This window comes from Pecten maximus, chromosome 9, assembly GCF_902652985.1.
Source record: "Pecten maximus chromosome 9, xPecMax1.1, whole genome shotgun sequence".
Taxonomy (NCBI): Eukaryota; Metazoa; Mollusca; class Bivalvia; order Pectinida; family Pectinidae; genus Pecten; species Pecten maximus.
In genome coordinates, this window is record NC_047023.1 from 28,687,101 (window position 1) to 28,712,097 (window position 24,997).

Below are 24,997 nucleotides of genomic sequence, written 5' to 3' on the forward strand. Positions count from 1 at the left end.
CATTCTCCACTGTAACAGAAAGGGGCCTGAATTCAAACCACTGGTTCCCCCTTCAATACAAAAAAATATCTTTATGATGCCTTTTCCCCCTAACATCGACAGAAAACGGAAATAAGATCAACATACTTTCCTCTTGTATGTATATTGTATTGTCCGAGCGAGCACATTTGGTAAGAAAGATCTGCACGAAGTTTGAGTTGGATCGGTCTAAGGAAACGTGAGTGATCACATGGAAACAAATTTTCTTTTTTTAGTAGGTGACCTTGACCTTTGATCTTCGGGTCTGAAAAGCAATCCCATGCAAGCTATTTTGGAAAGGAAGGTCTGTATGAAGTGTGAGCTTGATCAGCCCAATGAAACTTGAGTTATCGCATGGAAACGCATACTCTATTTATAGTAAGAGGATATGTCCGCAAAGTAACTACCTTCAATTTGTTGAATTTACACGTATATAAAGTAGGAAAATCAAAATTTTCCAGAACACCTCAATATCTTTTATTCAGAAATGAGCAAACACTGTATTGTATGTATTTGTTCGTTGATAATTTTAGCAGATAGGTAGTTTCTTCTGTTGTTTCTGAACAATCAAAAGTCAAGTAAAAATGTCTATCCATGGTTTCACAACAAGCATTGATCATATATGTATAAAGCAAATGTTAGTGTATTTATACACATCAAATTAACTGTCAATTTAGGTCAGGGCGTCCGCCTCTGGGATATAATTGATGCATAATTGATTAGCTCAGATTTTCATTTGAATGAAAGCTGTTGTCAATATCTCGTCCATTCCAATAATTTCAATGAAAATAAATTACTGTACAGTATCTTTAATTTCATTTAATCAATTAAACCTGATATCCCAGAAAACTGGACATCTTTTTTACACATGAATATAGTAGATCATATGACTTTAATTTCATCCAATGAATGAGAGATATTATCTTCATTTCATCTAACAGACCCTCAAATAACACAAATTTTTCATTTCATTAGATAACAGTGATTAAAAGTAAATCAATATCTATATATCATACAACAGACACACAGTAGCACTAAGGACTTATCAAAGTCTGGTAGCTCGTAGCATCCTAAAATTACTTCAAATTTCATTCAGTGGTCATCAATCTTTTTCAACATTTTAAAAACATTTATGCCACAGTCCTTCTCCTTTTTAATTTATCATTAGAAATAAGTCAGCAGCACTAGTAGATAATTAACAATAACACTCAAATACTATAACAATAGGAATCGTTAACGATCTCTCAGGTAAATTGTTTGTTGGAATCAAACAAAATACAATATTTCAATCATTTTTATTTTATTCTTTTTTCAGCAGTTTTTAAAATGATGCAAGAGGTGAAAATACCTACAGCAACCTTTTGTTAAAACAACTGTCACATTATCAAGTTGCAGAGACGAGAGTAGGCATTAGGAATGGAATGTATGAAAACTCCATGGCACTTGTGAGGAAAATATATCACATAATCTAGTTCATCTTATGAACTTTATCACTTTAAAGTTATTGTAAAATACAAAACTCTGAAAATGCAATGTAAAAAAAAAAGAAGACAATTCACAACATCAATCACGAAAACTACACCAAGTTGTTGTTAGAAACTTAAAGCAATCATCTCATAAAAAAAACACCCACATTTTTCTGAATATGTACACAATATACAGTAAATATTAATATGTAACAAGAAAACAATATAATTATGTATGTATCAAGGTCATACAATGATTACGTTTGGTTTTACACTCTTGTCAACTGTTCACTGAACTGTTCTTGTAGTCCAGGAAAAAATACGTGGACATACAATCATTATGGTTCTTTTTTAAAATCTCTGAATATAGAATGGATACACCTCATCATAAATAGTATTGCTTTCTGGCATTTGCTCAATTTCAATTTGAGTCCTTCATTCTGAGATAAACCTTCTGGGGACAGATTTTGATGAAGTTGAAAAATTTCCTTATTCAATTTAATTTGTTTATGATTTGTCTATCATTATATATAAACGTAGAACCGAATAAAAAAATAAAATTAGTATTAAACTCAACCGTGATATTTATGATAAATTTACTACACAAAGTGAAGACACATCACATATGTAAAAATGTAAATGCAATTGTGAATGTGTCCCGATTCTTGATTGCTGAAATTGCTGGTTTTACCAAATTGAACATGATTTATATGGGAGGAAATATTTCCGATATACTGAACTACTCAGTATTCTGAACAGTTTCACCCATGTTACCAGTGTTTCCATTTATGTCAGCATGTGATCTATTTATTTAAAGATATGTCGATAAATTTTCGGATGGGAAGAAAAGAAGTCAAAACATGCCTGTTACCATTGATTTTTTTCCAATAAAATCTTTGTGAAATGAAATTAACTTACAACTTATCTATATACAGATTTTTTTTCTTACATTTTTATGAAGAGAGAATGTGTAGATATAACTTTTATCTAACCCTGTGTGGAGATATATGCTATATGAACAGTCAGGGTCATTTTGAGACATAGCCAAAAGTTACCTGTGAGTTCATTTTTTGTGGAGATACAGTGCATAATATTATTATAATCATATGTTCAATTTTCAGTGAAAAAAGTGTTTGCCTAGTAAACAGATAAAGCGATAATTAAAATTGTCTCCATATTAAATGTAGATTGACAGACCGATCTGATCAGATATTCCGTCAGAGTACTTTGTCCCCGGGTTACTACACCCCACGATACTCGTGCTCACAAAAGTCTGGCCCATTGACAGGTTCTGCTTGGATTCCTCGTCTACAAAGGAAACATGGCACATGTTTAAATGACCATTTTTTTCTGGTTTTTCTTTTCTAATTATATACTGTAAACGTACATATTTTAGTGGTTATCTTATTTTAGAGATTCATGCATTGGAATCATTCTGTCACATTATGCTGGCATTATAGATTCTGTACATTGTTTTCTACAGACAAGAATTATGTTAGCGTAAATTCATCACAGTGCTAATCTGTAGTCTGATGCTCTATAGACTTAAATCTTCAGGCAATTTGCGAAAAATCTGATTTTAGTGAGAAGGAATTGATTTCAATGACAGGTAACAGAGACATACAGGTAGTTAATGTAAATGTATTTACCTTATAAGACGACACCTGTGTTCAGCCATGCGTGGAGCTGCCTTTGCACCGTCTCGGACTTTCATGTTACTCCACAGTCTTTCACCAACAGCTGCAGCTCTAGGCCTTAACACCAGAAAATTTATAATAAACAAGGATGGATAGTATTGCAACAGCAATACAAAGTCCCCTGCCTGACCCAGCAGTGCGCCTATTTATTTCCCATTTTTAAACTACGTGTTATACTGATCACGTATACCAAGTTTCGTTAAAATCGGAGTAGTACTTAAGGAGTTATCCGGACACGCCTCAACCAATGAGAAGAAGTACTTTAGAAGGAGTTGTCTGGACAACTATTGTGTGACAGACAGACAGCCGGACGGACAGAGGGTAAACCTATAGTCCCCCCCGTTTTTCAAACGGCAGGGGACTAATAAATATAATAATAGTACTACAGTGATTTTCAGACCCACACTCTAACAAAGTAAGCCTACAGTATAAGCTACACATTAGAATTGTTTTTCATTCTTCACAATTTCTTGGCTTGCACACATATATAGAGGATATACCGAATGGCTTCCTGTTGAATATAATATATTTCATGAGTATGATAGAATATCAATAATTGAATCGATAAATTCTTCTGTACGAGTGAAATATATGTTATATTAAACAGGAAAGCATTCAATTTTCTTTTCATTGCATTTCTATGCAAAAAAACCCCAACATAAATCGAAAACTTCAAAAAATAGTGTCAGCAAGTGTGGGAATCAGTAACATAATTCATGATGTCATTTCTTTGTGACATATTACTCCACATCAACTCGATGGCACCATTTCAAAAGGACTGATCAATGAAATTTAAGCATCAAGTAAGCATTTTGTCAAAAACTGGTCTGAATATTTCTGAAATACAGTAAAATAAGTCATTTATCTATCTTTACTTTGATTGGAAAAATCGGCAAATTTCATTGAGGTGAATAAAAAGAATTGAGACAAATACGAAAAACTTTTTTCACTGCAAAATCCTATTTTTTCATTGCTCATTGCTGGAGTGAAAATAGTTTTATCAGTTTGATAAATCTCTATATTTCACTAGCAACAATGCAATAAAAGACATTACTTCAGCATTCAGTCAGGTTATTTTATGTTTACTGTGTCTACACAAGACGAGAAATATTAAAATGCTGGCATTATTTGAACTCACCATGTACGAGAGATGACGTTTGTGTTGTCTACATATTCGCCCCACATGCATGCCTCCCCTCCAATCACGAGGTCTAGCTGTTTTTGGGTACCTATCATAATGAAAGAACATAGATTTAACTTCTTCTAATAAAATATTCTTTTATACAATATTAAAGGTTAAATGATGTCTTGTCCAATGGCTCTGGATAGTCAAATAGTCATTTAAATACTAAATTATTTCAAGCGAATTTCACAACAAATCTTATCATTTCATGATACATTTTCTAAGTTTAAGCTTGCTCAATGAAGATATTACTTGCCAGGCGACTATAATTGACCATGCATTTTAATGCACCATAATTTGCATACCAGACTCTTGACGTTTGTGAGATTTATCAACAGTCTTAACACAGTCACATCCACAAAAGATAAGTTTGATAATAACACATATGGTATATATTATTTGATAATAACACATATGGTATATATTATTTGTTAATAACACATATGGTATATATTATTTGATAATAACACATATGGTATATATTATTTGTTAACTACCAATTACCACAGTGCATTAGTAAGTGAAAAGTATTGTGATAAGTATGACAATGAGCAGTGCAAGTTAAATGTTTCCCGATTACTCAGCTAACTATTGTGTGAAAACAAACCCATGTTGGGAAATAGGCCATCATATAGGTATTACAGGTAGCTATGGTTCATACAGATTTTAGATCATCAATTCCAAAACTTTTCTAGGAATTTCTGCCATTAAATTCAAGACTTTTCAGGGAAAATGATCGACTTTTGATAAAATTATGGTAGATATACGGCCTTATTTCCTGTCACACTGACAATGTTGTCAACATACAATTGTAAACACAATAAATCAGCTACATGTAAGAATTACAACAAAGAAAACTAATACAGCTTGTGATTCTGTTACAACACTGTAAGTTTAATGTTGTAAATATTTTTGAAAAAACCTACATTTGCATTGATCTTCACCAAAGAAACACATTTAAGGGCTTTTCAAGGCATGACACAGGATTCCAAGACTATCCATGCAAGTAGTGAAATTCAAAGATTTTTCATACCTGTATGAACCATGAGTTAAGCAAATAAAGTGCTGTATTTAGGTTTGTTAGGTTATACAGGTGTCAGACTACAGAGGTAACACATTATAGAAATCTATCAGGTTAACTGGTGATTATGTTGGGGTACTAGAGGTACTTTTCAGACTACACCCAGCAGGGTGATAGGAGAGTTGTAATTACCAAGGAATCCCCAAGGATCACAACTGTAGTAGTTGTTCCAGTCGGACCCGTATGATATGTAGTTGAGGTACCAGCATGCAGACAGAATCGTCTTGTAGCCTTTGAGTGTAACCTTATTGAGTTCTTCCACATAACCTGACTTCCAAACCTCCACCACAGTATCAGGGCGTACCTACAGCAAATACAGCCCACACTTAGAGGTCTACTTCATCTCTCGGTTCCTTCTCTGTATTTTCACCTCATAAGACCACACCATGTGGAAAATGTGACAAGGACTTTAAAAACATTCTTGTTATATTAAGTGAGTCTCTTACTGACCCTAAATACTGGTACATTTTTGTATCTGTAGTTCATCTATCTTACAGTTTTTTATATAATTTTTGATAAATCATTCTCTTTTCAATCTTCATTGAAACCTTAATATTTCCATGAACTGAAACCTTAATATTTCCATGAACTTAAATCTTAATTTTTCCATGAACTGAAACCTTAATATTTCAATACACTGAAACCTTAATATTTCCATACACTGAGACCTTAATATTTCCATACACTGAAACCTTAATATTTCCATACACTGAAACCTTAATATTTCCATGAACTGAAACCTTAATTTTTCCATGAACTGAAACCTTAATATTTCCATAGACTGAAACCTTAATATTTCCATACACTGAAACCTTAATATTTCCATACACTGAAACCTTAATATTTCCATACACTGAAACCTTAATATTTCCATACACTGAAACCTTAATATTTCCATGAACTGAAACCTTAATATTTCCATACACTGAAACCTTAATATTTCCATACACTGAAACCTTCATATTTCCATGAACTGAAACCTTAATATTTCCATGAACTGAAACCTTAATTTTTCCATACACTGAAACCTTAATATTTCCATACACTGAAACCTTAATATTTCCATACACTTAAACCTTAATATTTCCATACACTGAAACCTTAATATTTCCATGAACTGAAACCTTAATATTTCCATGAACTGAAACCTTAATATTTCCATACACTGAAACCTTAATATTTCCATACACTGAAACCTTAATATTTCCATACACTGAAACCTTAATATTTCCATACACTGAAACCTTAATATTTCCATACACTGAAACCTTCATATTTCCATGAACTGAAACCTTAATATTTCCATGAACTGAAACCTTAATTTTTCCATACACTGAAACCTTAATATTTCCATACACTGAAACCTTAATATTTCCATACACTTAAACCTTAATATTTCCATACACTGAAACCTTAATATTTCCATACACTGAAACCTTAATTTTTCCATACACTGAAACCTTAATATTTCCATGAACTGAAACCTTAATATTTCCATACACTGAAACCTTAATATTTCCATGAACTGAAACCTTAATATTTCCATACACTGAAACCTTAATATTTCCATACACTGAAACCTTAATATTTCCATACACTGAAACCTTAATATTTCCATGAACTGAAACCTTAATATTTCCATGAACTGAAACCTTAATATTTCCATGAACTGAAACCTTAATATTTCCATGAACTGAAACCTTAATTTTTCCATACACTGAAACCTTAATATTTCCATACACTGAAACCTTAATATTTCCATACACTTAAACCTTAATATTTCCATACACTGAAACCTTAATATTTCCATACACTGAAACCTTAATTTTTCCATACACTGAAACCTTAATATTTCCATGAACTGAAACCTTAATATTTCCATACACTGAAACCTTAATATTTCCATAGACTGAAACCTTAATATTTCCATGAACTGAAACCTTAATATTTCCATACACTGAAACCTTAATATTTCCATGAACTGAAACCTTAATATTTCCATACACTGAAACCTTAATATTTCCATACACTGAGACCTTAATATTTCCATACACTGAAACCTTAATATTTCCATACACTTAAACCTTAATATTTCCATACACTGAAACCTTAATATTTCCATGAACTGAAACCTTAATATTTCCATGAACTGAAACCTTAATATTTCCATGAACTGAAACCTTAATATTTCCATACACTGAAACCTTAATATTTCCATACACTTAAACCTTAATATTTCCATACACTGAAACCTTAATATTTCCATACACTGAAACCTTAATATTTCCATACACTGAAACCTTAATATTTCCATGAACTGAAACCTTAATATTTCCATGAACTGAAACCTTAATATTTCCATACACTGAAACCTTAATTTTTCCATACACTGAAACCTTAATATTTCCATACACTGAAACCTTAATATTTCCACACACAAACCTTAATATTTCCATACACTTAAACCTTAATATTTCCATACACTGAAACCTTAATATTTCCATACACTGAAACCTTAATATTTCCATACACTGAAACCTTAATATTTCCATACACTGAAACCTTAATATTTCCATACACTGAAACCTTAATATTTCCATGAACTGAAACCTTAATATTTCCATACACTGAAACCTTAATATTTCCATACACTGAAACCTTAATATTTCCATACACTTAAACCTTAATTTTTCCATACACTGAAACCTTAATATTTCCATGAACTGAAACCTTAATATTTCCATGAACTGAAACCTTAATATTTCCATACACTGAAACCTTAATATTTCCATACACTTAAACCTTAATTTTTCCATACACTGAAACCTTAATATTTCCATGAACTGAAACCTTAATATTTCCATGAACTGAAACCTTAATATTTCCATACACTGAAACCTTAATATTTCCATACACTAAAACCTTAATATTTCCATACACTGAAACCTTAATATTTCCATACACTTAAACCTTAATATTTCCATACACTGAAACCTTAATATTTCCATACACTGAAACCTTAATATTTCCATGAACTGAAACCTTAATATTTCCATACACTGAAACCTTAATATTTCCATACACTAAAACCTTAATATTTCCATACACTGAAACCTTAATATTTCCATACACTTAAACCTTAATATTTCCATACACTGAAACCTTAATATTTCCATACACTGAAACCTTAATATTTCCATACACTTAAACCTTAATATTTCCATACACTGAAACCTTAATATTTCCATACACTTAAACCTTAATATTTCCATACACTGAAACCTTAATATTTCCATACACTGAAACCTTAATATTTCCATACACTTAAACCTTAATATTTCCATACACTGAAACCTTAATATTTCCATACACTTAAACCTTAATATTTCCATACACTGAAACCTTAATTTTTCCATACACTGAAACCTTAATATTTCCATACACTGAAACCTTAATATTTCCATACACTGAAACCTTAATATTTCCATACACTTAAACCTTAATATTTCCATGAACTGAAACCTTAATATTTCCATACACTGAAACCTTAATATTTCCATACACTAAAACCTTAATATTTCCATACACTGAAACCTTAATATTTCCATACACTTAAACCTTAATATTTCCATACACTGAAACCTTAATATTTCCATACACTGAAACCTTAATATTTCCATACACTGAAACCTTAATATTTCCATGAACTGAAACCTTAATATTTCCATACACTGAAACCTTAATATTTCCATACACTTAAACCTTAATATTTCCATACACTGAAACCTTAATATTTCCATGAACTGAAACCTTAATATTTCTATAGACTGAAACCTTAATTTTTCCATACACTAAAACCTTAATATTTCCATACACTGAAACCTTAATATTTCCATACACTTAAACCTTAATTTTTCCATACACTAAAACCTTAATATTTCCATACACTGAAACCTTAATATTTCCATACACTTAAACCTTAATTTTTCCATACACTGAAACCTTAATATTTCCATACACTTAAACCTTAATATTTCCATACACTTAAACCTTAATTTTTCCATACACTAAAACCTTAATATTTCCATACACTGAAACCTTAATATTTCCATACACTTAAACCTTAATTTTTCCATACACTGAAACCTTAATATTTCCATACACTTAAACCTTAATTTTTCCATACACTGAAACCTTAATATTTCCATGAACTGAAACCTTAATATTTCCATACACTGAAACCTTAATTTTTCCATACACTAAAACCTTAATATTTCCATACACTGAAACCTTAATATTTCCATACACTTAAACCTTAATTTTTCCATACACTGAAACCTTAATATTTCCATACACTTAAACCTTAATTTTTCCATACACTGAAACCTTAATATTTCCATACACTTAAACCTTAATATTTCCATACACTGAAACCTTAATATTTCCATACACTGAAACCTTAATATTTCCATACACTGAGTTTATGGGATCAAATACAGCAGGTCAAACCTCTAAATATTATTTTGCCATGTCCATGTTTTGTGTTTTGCTGGCATCAACAAGACAACCAGCTTCACTGATATCTAACAAAGTTATCCCCGGCAGCTGTGTGAGTAAAATCATTACAAAACTGAATATGAAACAAAATAAAGCTCTAGGTACAACAACAAGCATTGAGTACGCAAAAGTCAAACTTTATGATCCAATCTTAAAACCGGAATACTCCAAAACCTAGCTCACAATGCAAGCTTTTTTTTTCTTTCTACATGTATCGATTTTTACAGAATATAGATGTTTTTTCAGAAAATTTCTGGAGCAAATGAAACTGTAGTTGAATATTTTCAACTTGCAGTACAACTGACCTTAAGCACATTGATAACAGCACCAAATACTGAATAGTGTTATTTTTAATATCATCCAGGGTACCAATCTATCTGGTATGTTATCATCCTGTATTTCTTAGGGAGTGAAGGCGGTTACACGTTACCTAGGTAAACACAATAAGGCTATCATTTAATTTCATTCATAAATCACCAGATTTGCTTTTTACTTCGTACAAATTGCAAAGATATACCATTCTCGACCAGGATACATAGTCTTCAGCTTTACGATACCCACTGGGTAAACAAACGAATCATGCAGGCGAAGTGTAAAAGAAATTACCGAAGCAGTAGTAAATCCAAGCCTCACTATGTTTGTCAGGGTTCCCTGAGGTTTATCTTTACACAATCAATGACTTAAAGGTGATTAATAAGACAAATTATCCAGTGAGGTGGTACAAAATGGCCGCCTCCACAAAAAAAAAAAAGCCAGATGATGATGAAGATTGGTACCCTTGAATAATAAAAAAATGTCCATCCGTGATTTTGAAAGGTAAAGTTTGACTGTACATATATTGTTGAAGTGTATATATAGTCTATAATGTTCATGCTGCTGTATGATTTAAACCAGTGTATCATGTACCGTTGACCATGTCCCAGGGGTCGCAGGCATAATAACGCTTCCAGTCACTACCATACGCAATGAGATTAAGATACCAGCAGGATGACAAGAGGGCATGGTAGCCCATCTTTGTAACCTTGGCTAATTCTGCCTGGTAACCACCCTTCCAAACCTCAACAATGGTGTCCGGTCTCACCTGGTAAAACATCACCTTCACTTGCACTTATATGTTACATTAGGGTTTATCATCGTGAATGCTTCAACAAACCGCTGATACCACATCAGACTTAATTATTTCAAGCAACTTAAAAAAACATTCATACAGCATTTTTTTACCCCTTCATTTTTCAAAAAGAAAAAAAGTGGGATTATCATTTATGAAATGATTTATAGCTGAAGTCTTAACTTTTTTCTGAGTTTAATAACAGTAATGAAAATTCAGTACGAAGTCATCTTAAATACAGCTCAATATTTGGTACAAATTCAGGTCCACAGGTAACACTCAATATTCAGTATGGATTCCTCATCATTCAGATCAGGTTGTGTATCATTATAAATACTTACTGTAGCACCATTATCAATGACCTCCTGCCAAATCAGATAGCCCTTGTTCAGTGAATTGATGATGGTCAGCAGGCTGTAAGTATAAATCAAACACATTAATTTAGTAACAATTCCATGGAAATTCAGACTTGTATACCAAAATAAAAATATAGATGCATTGCTATTGTGGAAAATTTTATAATATTCTAATAAAACCTTATCTTCTATTTTGAATTTGTATACTGATGCCACAATCAGTTGAAAATTTCAAATTCATCAATAAATGTTCATTTCATTACAATTATTATGATATCCTATCCCATCTAGATAACAAGAGATCCCAGAGGGATCTTCCCAACCACCACTGTATGATCTTTATTGGTGATATGTCTCACTAATCTTCTCTCTACTTTTCACTTCTTCCTTTTCCCCCATTGATAATTTGATAACATGAGCAAGTGTGAAGTTTGAGAAATATCCCTCCAGTACTGTACTTTTCAAGAAATAGTGAAAATAAACTTCAATTTTCAAAATCAAAAACAGCTGCCTATCAGCCATTTGTTTTTTTCTGATCAAAGTTCTAAATTGAATTGGTACAACTAGGGACCAAAGAGAATCTACACATAAAGTCTGAAAAATATCCTTCCAGAATTTTTCAAGACATAGCAATAACAATCTTCTATTCTCAAAATCAAAGATGGCAGCCTGTTGACCATTTTGTTTTTCTGATCAAAAATCTATATTGAATGGGCACAACTAACAGCCTACGAGAACATACACCTGAAGTTTGAGGAATATCCTTTCAGTACTTTTCAAGACATAGCTATAACAAACTTTAATTTTAACAAGAGATCCCAGAGGGATCTTGGCGCCCACCATTGAATGATCTTCATAGGTTCCATGTCAGATTGATCTTTTCTCTACTTTTCCCTTCATTTTACTAATCTGTGCAAATCGAGACATCCCTCCAGTACTTTTCAAACAAGGGAATCCTAGCTATATAAGAAAGTTGAGATTTAACGATAATGGCTGTTTGTTTGCCAGGTTGTTTTCAGGACAGACTGGTCCAAAAATGCAATACAAGGAACCAAGGGGAACATACTTATGAAATTTGAGAAAGATCCATTCAGTACTTTGAGAAATAGAGATAACAAACTTCAATTGTCAAAATCCAAGATGGCGGTCTGTCGGCCATGTTGTTTTTCGATTGGTCTCAAATCGCAATATGCATAACTAGGCACCAAGGGAAACCTTCATATGAAATTTAAGAAAGATCCCTTCAGCACTTTCTCAGAAATAGCGATAACAAACTTCAATTGTCAAAATCCAAGATGGCTGCCTGTCGGCCATGTTGTTTTCCGATTGATCTCAAAACGCAATATGCATAACTAGGCACCAAGGGGGCCTACATATGAAATTTGAGAAAGATCCCTTCAGTACTTTCTCAGAAATAGCGATAACAAACTTCAATTGTCAAAATCCAAGATGGCTGCCTGTCGGCCATGTTGTTTTCCGATTGGTCTCAAAACGCAATATGCATAACTAGGCACCAAGGGCAACCTACATATGAAATTTGACAAAGATCCCTTCAGTACTTTCTCAGAAATAGCGATAACAAACTGCAATTGTCAAAATCCAAGATGGCTGCCTGTCGGCCATGTTGTTTTCCGATTGGTCTCAAAAGACAATATGCATAACTAGACACCAAGGGGAACCTACATATGAAATTTGAGAATGATCCCTTCAGGACTTTCTCAGAAATAGCGATAACAAACTTCAATTGTCAAAATCCAAGATGGCTGCCTGTCGGCCATGTTGCTTTCCGATTGGTCTCAAAACGCAATATGCATAACTAGGCACCTAAGGGGAACCTACATATGAAATTTGATAATGATCCCTTCAGTACTTTCTCAGAAATAGCGATAACAAACTTCAATTGTCAAAATCCAAGATGGCTGCCTGTCGGCCATGTTGTTTTCCGATTAGTCTCAAAACGCAATATGCATAATTAGGCACCAAGGGGAACCTACATATGAAATTTGAGAAAGATCCCTTCAGTACTTTCTCAGAAATAGCGATAACAAACTTCAATTGTCAAAATCTAAGATGGCTGCCTGTCGGCCATATTGTTTTCCGATTGGTCTCAAAACGCAATATGCATAACTAGGCACCAAGGGGAACCTACATATGAAATTTGAGAAAGATCCCTTCAGTACTTTCTCAGAAATAGCGATAACAAGAATTGTTTACGGACGGAGGGATGGACGGACGGAGGGACGGACGGACGGACGGACCACGGACCACGGACGCAGGGCATATGAATAGCCCACCATCTGATGATGGTGGGCTAAAAATCTAAGACAGCCTCCTTTTGGCCATTTTGTTTTTCTGAATTGAATTGGCACAACTAGGGACCAAGGGTAACATACACGGGAAGTACGAAGAATATCCCTTCAAGTGCTTTTCATAAGATAGGAATAACAAACTTAAATACTTTCAATCCAAGATGGCCATCTGTCGGCCACTGTGTTTTTCTGATAAACAAGGAGCCGCAAAGCTTGGCTTTATCCCCAGCGCCCTGCAGTTGGTATGAAAACCCAAATACATGTATATATCAAGCTCAAAGTAAGAGTTATTAAGGAAAAAGTAATTTTGTATTTTTGGTTAAGTCTCCATGGTGACAGAAAAAATATCAAAATTGGAAGGTCCGTAATAGCAAAAGGCACAACTAGGGCACTAGTCTTATATATACAGAAAGTTTCAAGGAGCTGCGTTGAACGGTTATGGAGTTATAGCCCGGAAACAAAAGGAAACAGTAATTTGGTATTTTTGACTAAGTTTCCATGGTGACAGAAAAAATACCGAAAATGGAAGGTCTGCAATAGCAAAAGGCACAACTAGGGCACTAGTCGGATATATAGAGAAAGTTTCAAGGAGCTGCGTTGAATGGTTATGGAGTTATAGCCCGGAAAATAATCTCGGACGGAGGCACAGACGGAGGCACAGACGGAGGCACAGACGGACGGACGGACGGAGCCCAATTTAATATCCCCCGCAAACGCGTTTCGCTGGGGATAAAAATCTAAATTGAATTGGTACAACTAGGGACCATGGGGAACCTGCATAGGAGTTTTGAAGAATATCCCTTCTGTACTTTTCAAAATATTGCAATAACAAGGATTGTTAATGGAGAGATGGAAGCCAAACGGACCATGGACGCAGGGCAATCTGAAGAGCCCACCATCTGATAGATGGGAGATATATAATCACTTAACTCAATATTTGTTTTCTTACTTTTGCATGTAGTACTGCTCCAGTTGTGCGTAGTTTGTACCAAATGACATTTTCTTCATGAAATCTGTGACCTGGGGATTGCTCTGCCTGTAATATACATACATTGTAACTACAAAATCCTGTCAAAAGATGCCCTACACTGAAAGAATCAACAACTCTTACAATTCATGAGCTTAATTATGATAGGAAATACATTGTATATCATTTTTGTAATAATTACTTTCAACAAGAATGAAGTTCAAAATTTCAAAATGATGCACTCTTACAATTCATGAGCTTAATTATGATACGAAATATATAATTTTTGTAAGAAGTACTTCCAAGTCAAGCAATCTTTTCCCCGAGCTGGTAAAGTTTAAACATGGTGTTAGTACTTGATATGATTTACAATGTTATAACAGGCAACAAAAGTAGAATAAGTTACTTCATCATTAACAGTTACAGAACTGACAGCGTTAATCCTGAAATTAACCAAGGTACCAATACACTAAATGTTGTGCCACCATAATAGATGCTGTCATGTCTAAACCCTATTTCAGCTCACCAGGACAAAGTCAAGGGTAACTTTTACAATACCCCCTGCACCTTCCATAAACAGCCATACATAGATGCTCTCAGGAACAGGTTTCTTTTGCATTGTATAAATATGCTGCACTCCTTATCAGGTTTTTAATAATGACTCATAATTTGCTTTATTTGCGTAAGAGGACATATGTTACTGAGAAATTACATACAGCTAACAGTCCTCAGCACAATACACTTTATACCTAGAATACGACATTAATTTTGCTAATATCACAACTGCCTATTGAAATATTCACTATAACAATTGATATCAGCTGTACCAACAAACAACACATACCAACAGGAGAAGGACACCTCATCCCCACCCAAATGGATGTAGTGGTCGGGGAACACCTCTGCCACCTCTCCAAAGAATTTCTTCAGGAAGTCATAAGTTGAGTTGAGGGACGGATCAATAGGTCCATAGTTACCATTGGGTTTGCCAGAGGTATAACATTTTGTCAGCAAGTTCTGTATAGCCTTCCCCCAGGACTGGGTGTGACCTAGTGAAAACACATAGAACAGGCCGATACAACATCATCCAATTTTTGAGAACACTTGAGGCCAAGTGAAGAAAATTCAATTTAAGAAAGATTACCATCACAGCCAGCATAAAATTATCTCAATTTTCCTACGTTGTGGATTGACAGAAGTTAGAGGGAGGTTTCAGCAACAGCCGGAAAATTACAAAATATCATTACTCAAGCATATTATAACTCCCTGTGTCCTACCACATAACCAGATATGGAAATGGTGTCAAAACAAAATTGTATCACTATAATAAATATTTCACTATAAATCTATGGTAAAATTATACACAAATCTGCAACTGCTAAGTCAGGAAAAAATTTGTAACAGTCCTGAAATTGTAAGCTTCTTTGTAATTTAGATTACCTGGTGTGTCAAACTCAGGAATGACCCTGATCCCTCTCAGCCTAGCATGTTCTACAACATCTTTGATATCTGCTTGGGTGTAGGTGTGGGAAAGGCCAAAGTAGGACCCCTGAAACAGACAATTACACATAAACATATAAATTCAGTGTCAATTTTCAATTTTTTTTATCGAGTCCTCTTCAACTGAATTGCTAAAAAATAAGTTCCATAATGTTAAATTCTAAAAATTCTGCAGAAATTTTGCAAGTCCCATAAAATTCTATGAGTACCAGACTCACATTTATAGATTTATCAAGGTTAAAACTGACATAGTATTTCACCTGTGTAAATACAATCTGATGGTCTGGCTTCTATTCACATGTTTCAACGATCAAATTAAATTAAAAAGAAAGAAAGAAAGAAAGAAAGAAAGTCCACCTGATCATATTAATGTCAAATGCACATTACCAATATATTGTTCACATCTTACCATAGCACTCATCTGAGGGAACAGGACACTTTCGTAAGGGAACGACTGGTCATCTACAATATGCCAGTGGAAAACGTTGAACTTGTTGTAAGCCATAGCATCCTGTAATATATACAAAATAATTGTATAATGTCATGTGGGAAAGATAACTGTTCTGTTATCATGATTTCCTTTTTTTGATCAGTTAATTTGAAAATGATTACCATATTGTTGAACTGTTTAATTCGTACAGAACATTGCATTATTTGTTATACATATACCTGTATATCTTATTTGTTATACATATATATCTTATTGGTTATACATAATATCTTATTTGTTATACATATATATACCTTATTTGTTATGCTTATATATCTGAAATAAGTCTTAAAACTGGAGAAAATTGAAGATACTGTACCAGGTTCTTCTTGAGGATCTCCACGGACAGGAAGTGGCGCGCGGAGTCAAGAAGAAGCCCTCGGTACTTGAATCGTGGGAAATCCTGAATGGTAGTCTTATTGACCTCGAGCTGTATCACAATTATTGAAATGAAACAGAATATTGTTAGAAATTTCACAATGAATCAATTGTTTCTCAAGATTATTCAGTATAAATACATGTTAACACTTCAATCTATAGATCATTGTATACATACATGGCAAACCTTTCTTTAACAGAGACTGAGATAAATCTATCATCCATCTACAAGTTAATGTTTCAAAGCGCTATTAAGGTTAAGTGATGACAACCTACCACTTCATCTTTTCAACATACAGATTTTGTTGATAAAGGCTATGTATCTTCAAAACCAAGAATATTTTCCGTAGATTTCTAAATCATTATTGGAACATTGGCTAACAGTTAGACCAAACTTAACACATGTGTAGTTTGATTCCTGCGTGACGTGTTACACTTATGGGGTTGCACATGTGGAGTATGTGTTGTACAATGTCTGCATGATGTATGCATAAATTAAACACAATGTATGCCAGAGAGTAATGTATGTGTGATTGTATTGTACAGGTAGATGGGTACATGGTGCATGATCAAAACAAAGTTTGTGTGATAGCTATCATAATCATCATGAATGATATATCAAAACATTTGCAACAATTTTGATAAATGGATTGTATACATCGAGTAAGTAATACCCTACCTGGACTGTATACATCGGGTAAGTAATACCCTACCTGGACTGTATACATCGGGTCAGTAATACACTACCTGGACTGTATACATCGGGTCAGTAATACCCTACCTGGACTGTATACATCGGGTCAGTAATACCCTACCTGGACTGTATACATCAGGTCAGTAATACCCTACCTGGACTGTATACATCAGGTCAGTAATACACTACCAGGACTGTATACATCAGGTCAGTAATACACTACCTGGATTGTATACATCGGGTCAGTAATACACTACCTGGACTGTATACATCGGGTCAGTAATACACTACCTGGATTGTATACATCGGGTCAGTAATACCCTACCTGGACTGTATACATCGGGTCAGTAATACACTACCTGGATTGTATACATCAGGTCAGTAATACACTACCTGGACTGTATACATCGGGTCAGTAATACCCTACCTGGACTGTATACATCGGGTCAGTAAGACACTACCTGGACTGTATACATCAGGTCAGTAATACACTACCTGGACTGTATACATCGGGTCAGTAATACACTACCTGGATTGTATACATCAGGTCAGTAATACCCTACCTGGAATGTATACATCGGGTCAGTAATACCCTACCTGGATTGTATACATCGGGTCAGTAATACACTACCTGGATTGTATACATTGGGTCAGTAATACCCTACCTGGACTGTATACATTGGGTCAGTAATACACTACCTGGATTGTATACATCAGGTCAGTAATACCCTACCTGGATTGTATACATCGGGTCAGTAATACCCTACCTGGATTGTATACATCGGGTCAGTAATACACTACCTGGATACATTGGGTCAGTAATACCCTACCTGGACTGTATACATTGGGTCAGTAATACCCTACCTGGATTGTATACATCAGGTCAGTAATACACTACCTGGACTGTATACATCTGGTCAGTAATACCCTACCTGGACTGTATACATCGGGATCGGGTCAGTAATACCCTACCTGGATTGTATACATCGGGATCGGGTCAGTAATACCCTACCTGGATTGTATACATCAGGTCAGTAATACACTACCTGGACTGTATACATCGGGTCAGTAATACCCTACCTGGACTGTATACATCAGGTCAGTAATACCCTACCTGGATTGTATACATCGGGTCAGTAATACCCTACCTGGACTGTATACATCGGGTCAGTAATACACTACCTGGACTGTATACAACGGGTCAGTAATACCCTACCTGGACTGTATACATCGGGTCAGTAATACACTACCTGGACTGTATACATCGGGTCAGTAATACCCTACCTGGACTGTATACATCGGGTCAGTAATACCCTACCTGGACTGTATACATCGGGTCAGTAATACACTACCTGGACTGTATACATCGGGTCAGTAATACACTACCTGGACTGTATACATCGGGTCAGTAATACCCTACCTGGACTGTATACATCGGGTCAGTAATACCCTACCTGGACTGTATACATCGGGTCAGTAATACCCTACCTGGACTGTATACATCAGGTCAGTAATACACTACCTGGACTGTATACATCGGTCAGTAATACACTACCTGGACTGTATACATCGGGTCAGTAATACCCTACCTGGATTGTATACATCAGGTCAGTAATACACTACCTGGATTGTATACATTAGGTCAGTAATACACTACCTGGACTGTATACATCGGATCAGTAATACACTACCTGGACTATATACATCGGGTCAGTAATACCCTACCTGGACTGTATACATCGGGTAAGTAATACCCTACCTGGACTGTATACATCTAATCAGTAATACCCTACCTGGACTGTATACATCGGGTCAGTAATACCCTACCTCGACTGTGTTTACATCGGGTCAGTAATACACTACCTGGATTGTATACATCAGGTCAGTAATACACTACCTGGATTGTATACATTAGGTCAGTAATACCCTACCTGGATTGTATACATCGGGTCAGTAATACCCTACCTGGATTGTATACATCGGCCCGGGTCAGTAAGACCCTACCTGGACTGTATACATCGGTAAGTAATACCCTACCTGGATTGTATACATCAGGTCAGTAATACCCTACCTGGATTGTATACATTAGGTCAGTAATACACTACCTGGATTTTATACATCGGTAAGTAATACCCTACCTGGATTGTATACATCAGGTCAGTAATACCCTACCTGGATTGTATACATTAGGTCAGTAATACACTACCTGGATTTTATACATCGGCCCAGGTCAGTAATACCCTACCTGGACTGTATACATCGGGTAAGTAATACCTTACCTGGATTAATATTGTATACATCAGGTCAGTAATACACTACCTGGATTATATACATCGGGTCAGTAATACCCTACCTGGACTGTATAAATCGGGTAAGTAATACCCTACCTGGATTGTATACATCAGGTCAGTAATACACTACCTGGATTGTATATAGCGAGTCAGTAATACCCTACACCAAACTAGATATAGCTAATCTATCTTTGATTTTGTTTCAGAATAGAGTTCAGTGTTCACTGTTCAGGCAAGTCAAGTTCCACCACAGCATTACCTGGCCTTCCAAACCTTCATAAATCAGTTGACTGAATGTTTCTAGACCCCGCAGTGCTCCCCATACTGAATTGGCAATTAACTCGGAATTAGGACTCTCCACAGTCAAGTTATCTGGAACAAAAGTATTTTCAATAAGATATAAAGTCAGTAGTCTCCGATATTTAAAAAATAACCGACATTCATCAATCATATAAAAGATGTTAAAGGTTTTAAAACACCATTATGTTACAAGGAGGTCTGTTCACTCTGTTGATGATAAATTTTATGTGAATATTAGAAATGGATATATTGGTATATATGTATACATAATTATTTACTTTCAACCTATAATTACAGGCAATACCATTAACATATACTTAGGTCTGGTTATTGCTAATTTAAAAGTTTAAATAAATAAAATAATTAATATAATGATGCTAGTCAGGGTAGTTGACATGAGTTTTAGAAGTTTATTTGGAAAATGAAGCAGATTTAGCTCTATACCTAATTCTATATACTGTAATAAAAAATCCTACCGTCGAATATTAATTTTAATATCTGATGACAGTAGGGAATTGATGTACATTGTAAATGCATATTAATTTATTTAAGTTATTTCCCTTTATAAATGGCCATCAAGTTAAAATGTGTTTAAAAAACTCTGGTAATTGGTCAGGGCTTTTTCTGAGGGCTTTTTGGGGCTGTTAATGGGCCCCATTCCCAATGGGAATTATTTCATTTTAAAGCCAAATTCCCAAAATTTGCAGTTTACTCCTCAAAAACTCTTTCCCAATTCACCAATTTTCTTCCCAAAATGAGACAAAAAGGCCCCATCCCAAACCAGTGAGCAAAAGCCCTGTTGGTAAACATCTCCTCATTTCAGTGAACCATTCAACATAGCTCTTTAAGGTTACAAACAGCTGGCAGGTCACGCTTTGGTTAAAGGGACATCACGGTAAACCAATTTTTATTTTGTATTTTTTCATATTATTGGGTATATCTTTAAAAAAATATCCTTATGAACAATAACCATTCGAATTTGATGATATATGTATATAAAAAACATCAATTATTAATTATAAAAAGGTTATCACAATTCGTTGATCAATAGTCTGAATATGCAAATTTTGTGACATATACGATAACACGCATGCGCACAACACACCAAAACACCTGAAAACAAAAATGGCTTCCAATGTGAATCGACTGCGGTTGAAAACGATAACAGCTTCCGCAATGAAGAGAATAATTGGAAAATGGGTCAAACACAATCCTAGAATTAAACTGGGGAAGCAGTACAATACAGTTCAAACATGAAAACAGCAGTACGTAATACGGACGCTGCTCGTATTCTGCTTGATTGCTGGATAGTAGGTCATGACAATCTCGGTAATATTTACACAAACTCGGTAATATTTATACAGTCTGTACCAGTACATCGCTACTGTCACTATACTATATGTACGGTGTTTACACTTATTTACACATAAATATATGTGCCGGAATATATACAGAACGTGTTATTTAACATTTAAACCACGGTATAATATCGTTGTCCAACTAATCCAATTCGCCTTGTAAACTATCGTGTGCCTCGATTTCAAAACAGTTACGTGATGATTTAAAAATAATTTCCGCGCTAAATTTAGAGGGGGATTCCCAACTAAATCAAGTGGTCAAGCTGGACATGAGGATCGACTGTGAACATTGGGACAGCACAGAAATATAACTGGAAAGGAACAAAACATGTACATTCATTGAAAATTACAACGTTTTTACCGTGATGTCCCTTTAATGTGTGTTCAACTGTTCATTAATAAAGAATTCATGTTATCGCCACTGAGTCTACTGTAGACCCATAAAGCATGCTTTTGTCGGGCCTTACTTCTATGGAGAAGATGAAATCTATCCATTTTTAAACATTAATATAGTGAAAATAGCACTGAAAACGAAACTGTCATATTACGGTGCATATGAAATGTTACATGTATATGCTATATCAGAGACATATATAAGCCCCTGGCTACATGTATACATTTGTACCATATAACGATCTGTGACAATATAAGTTATAACGTACATGCTTCATTGGATTCCAGAGACGGGTAATTATTTCCGGCAGTATCACATGTTTCCTGCACATGAACACTAAGTTTGTTCACATTTCCATCGGCAGAACTAAAACGCTGAAATTTCGGGAAGAACTTAAGCCGTGAGTCAATCTTTGCATGGTCTCCGAAGATTATTTCCTCGTAGCGTCGAATCGCAGCAGCCAGGGTATCGCAGGTTGAACCAGTCACCTGGAACTCGAACGACAAATAATTCAAGGAGAATGTTTCAGCGCTTGGTGTATAGATTTGAGGCAACGGCCATGGTTCTCCTCTCGTCGGCTTCGCTCCATGGTAATCGTCTTGGAGAGGCAGCTGACTATTCCCCAAAACATATTGGAAGCAGAAGACGCATAGCACGAACACTGTATATACCGCCATCTTTACCAACGAAGTCATGTGATCTACCACCGGTCATATGACTACCGTAATAAAGAGGCGCCAATGGGGCTCTCAACATTCTGATTATGCGGCACATATATCGGTAGGTTCCACTGCCCCTCGAGGAATCTGCCGAGATGTGCCGAATAATCCTCGAGTAAATAATGGCACTTCTCTGATTCGAGTTTGAAAAAAGTTTAACCTAATGTCTATATTTACGATGGCCGATAGCGGCCGTAGCCTACATAATACACCTAGTTATACATAAATATGTACCTGTACATTTAAAACTAGTGACCAATTCAAGTTCAGTGTTTTATGTGTGGAGTGATCCTTAAATCATGGGACTATTTGGGTATCATTGAAATGGAAAACAAAACAAAAATGGCCGAAAGACTATCTTTTTGTTGATTAAACGAGAGCTCTAGATTTTTATAATTAGGTAATATAGACGCTACACTCACACACAATGTGAACACTACAAGAGTTAACGAAAATATTGATTATAACTCAAGAAATAATCAAAATTATATACCACCTAGATGTCGCCTTACATTATTTGAAAAATCATTCCTTCCTAGAACTGTGAAATTTTGGAATTCTTTAGACGTTTCAATACGGTCTTCAGAAACTGTGTCAAAATTTAAACAAAACATTAAACCAAAAAAAACCTGTAACTAGACTAACTATAGGAAACAGAAAACTTTATGTTATACATACAAGACTCCGACATGGGTGTAGTGCATTAAATGGTGACCTCTATAAGGTTAATAGAATTCTGTATCCATTTTGCAATTGTTCCTTTCCTGTTGAAAACGCATTTCATTACTTTTTCGAGTGTAATCAATTTAATAACCAACGTGCAATTCTTTTGAGAAAATTATCAGTACACAATGTTAACATTGATTTGAAGTTGATACTAAATGGATCTGATGACCTAAGCGAAAAAGATAATGAAAATATACGTTTAATAGTCCAAGAATACATAAAAAATACTGAACGTTTTCTGTAGTGGTTTAATTTCCATGACTTATAGTACAGCGTATTTATATCTTCAGCTACATAATTATAGTATATATCTTATAATATGTATACAAAACGCCATGTAATGGTAAGCTTACTTTCTATATAAATTATGGGTACTGGTATGTCAAGTGTATTATTTCTTGTCACCTATAATAATTAATGTTGTGTTTCTTTTATATATACGTATATATGTCATCATCATTCATTATAATTGCTGCCATTGTATATATCATCTCATACTTGTATATGGAAAAGGACGATATATAAGTTGAATAACAGTGTGTCCAATTCCTACTGAATTTTTCAATAAAAATATGTTTAAACTAAACGCTACAACCTTGATAGAGGAAAGCTTTAGCAGCCTTTCAAAAGAGGTGGACATCTCTTTAAAATTTTGGAAAACTTTGGACAGAAGACAACTCAATCTACAAAGAATATATTATATTGTTATTCTTATTCAACGAACACACTGGTGCTGAAGTATATTCATAGTGGATACGGAGATAATAAAGAAAGAAAAACAACAGAAGTATTTTATCGAACGTATTGAAGAAAAAACTTATTGGAGAATATTTAAAGATTTGCTGCGCCTTTCTTATGCGTATATCATTAAAGCAAAGATAAGTGAGGTTTTCGTATGTCCAGCGTGTAAAGATGGTCAAGGTAATCAGCTAGGGTATGTTTGTGTGATATTATCTGATGAAGATGTTGTGGATTTACATTTCAATGAAGCTTTGAGCTTTGTTAACCAGTTGGAAGTCGAAAAGACCTGGTGTGAATTTGCCATACAATCGTGTATTCCACCTAGGTTGTTACATTATTTAATGCAAGATAAACTTATACGAGATGGAACCCATGTAAACAAATCTATTGTGAATAAAATTAAATAGAATGTGGAAAAAATGGTGATATCAAAACACTGTTTATCTGTTTGTTCATTTCACTCAATGCAGCAACAAATGACAAGCTGTTTTGATCGGTTGATAACGTTTTTTCATTGAAATTGTATGCTTCGTCAAATCCCATATCAATTTACTTCCAGTGGATTTTCACCTGTTATAATTGTAAGACAACACTCAGTTGCTCAACCAGCGCTTAAATGGTCTTATGGTCTTGTCATTCAAGTTGCAATATGTATACATATTAT

General features: G+C 34.6%; 1 protein-coding gene across 2 annotated transcripts; it reads right to left on the minus strand.

Annotated features, from left to right (window-relative positions):
* Window positions 1-479: 479 nt before the first annotated feature.
* Window positions 480-22,839, minus strand: LOC117334235 (beta-hexosaminidase subunit alpha-like). Of its 2 annotated transcripts, none has more exons than XM_033893731.1 (12): window positions 22,416-22,839; window positions 20,355-20,467; window positions 17,052-17,162; window positions 16,652-16,753; window positions 16,183-16,291; window positions 15,587-15,791; window positions 14,725-14,811; window positions 11,452-11,524; window positions 5,578-5,749; window positions 4,320-4,410; window positions 3,134-3,238; window positions 480-2,792 (listed from the first exon to the last, which is right to left on the minus strand). In XM_033893731.1, exons 1-12 carry the CDS (start codon window positions 22,822-22,824, stop codon window positions 2,726-2,728), a joined length of 1,644 nt encoding a protein of 547 aa, XP_033749622.1. In that variant the 5' UTR covers window positions 22,825-22,839; the 3' UTR covers window positions 480-2,725. The 2 variants fall into 2 exon arrangements, with proteins under 2 accessions (XP_033749622.1, XP_033749621.1); XM_033893730.1 differs by lacking the exon at window positions 5,578-5,749 and adding an exon at window positions 10,909-11,083.
* Window positions 22,840-24,997: the final 2,158 nt, after the last annotated feature.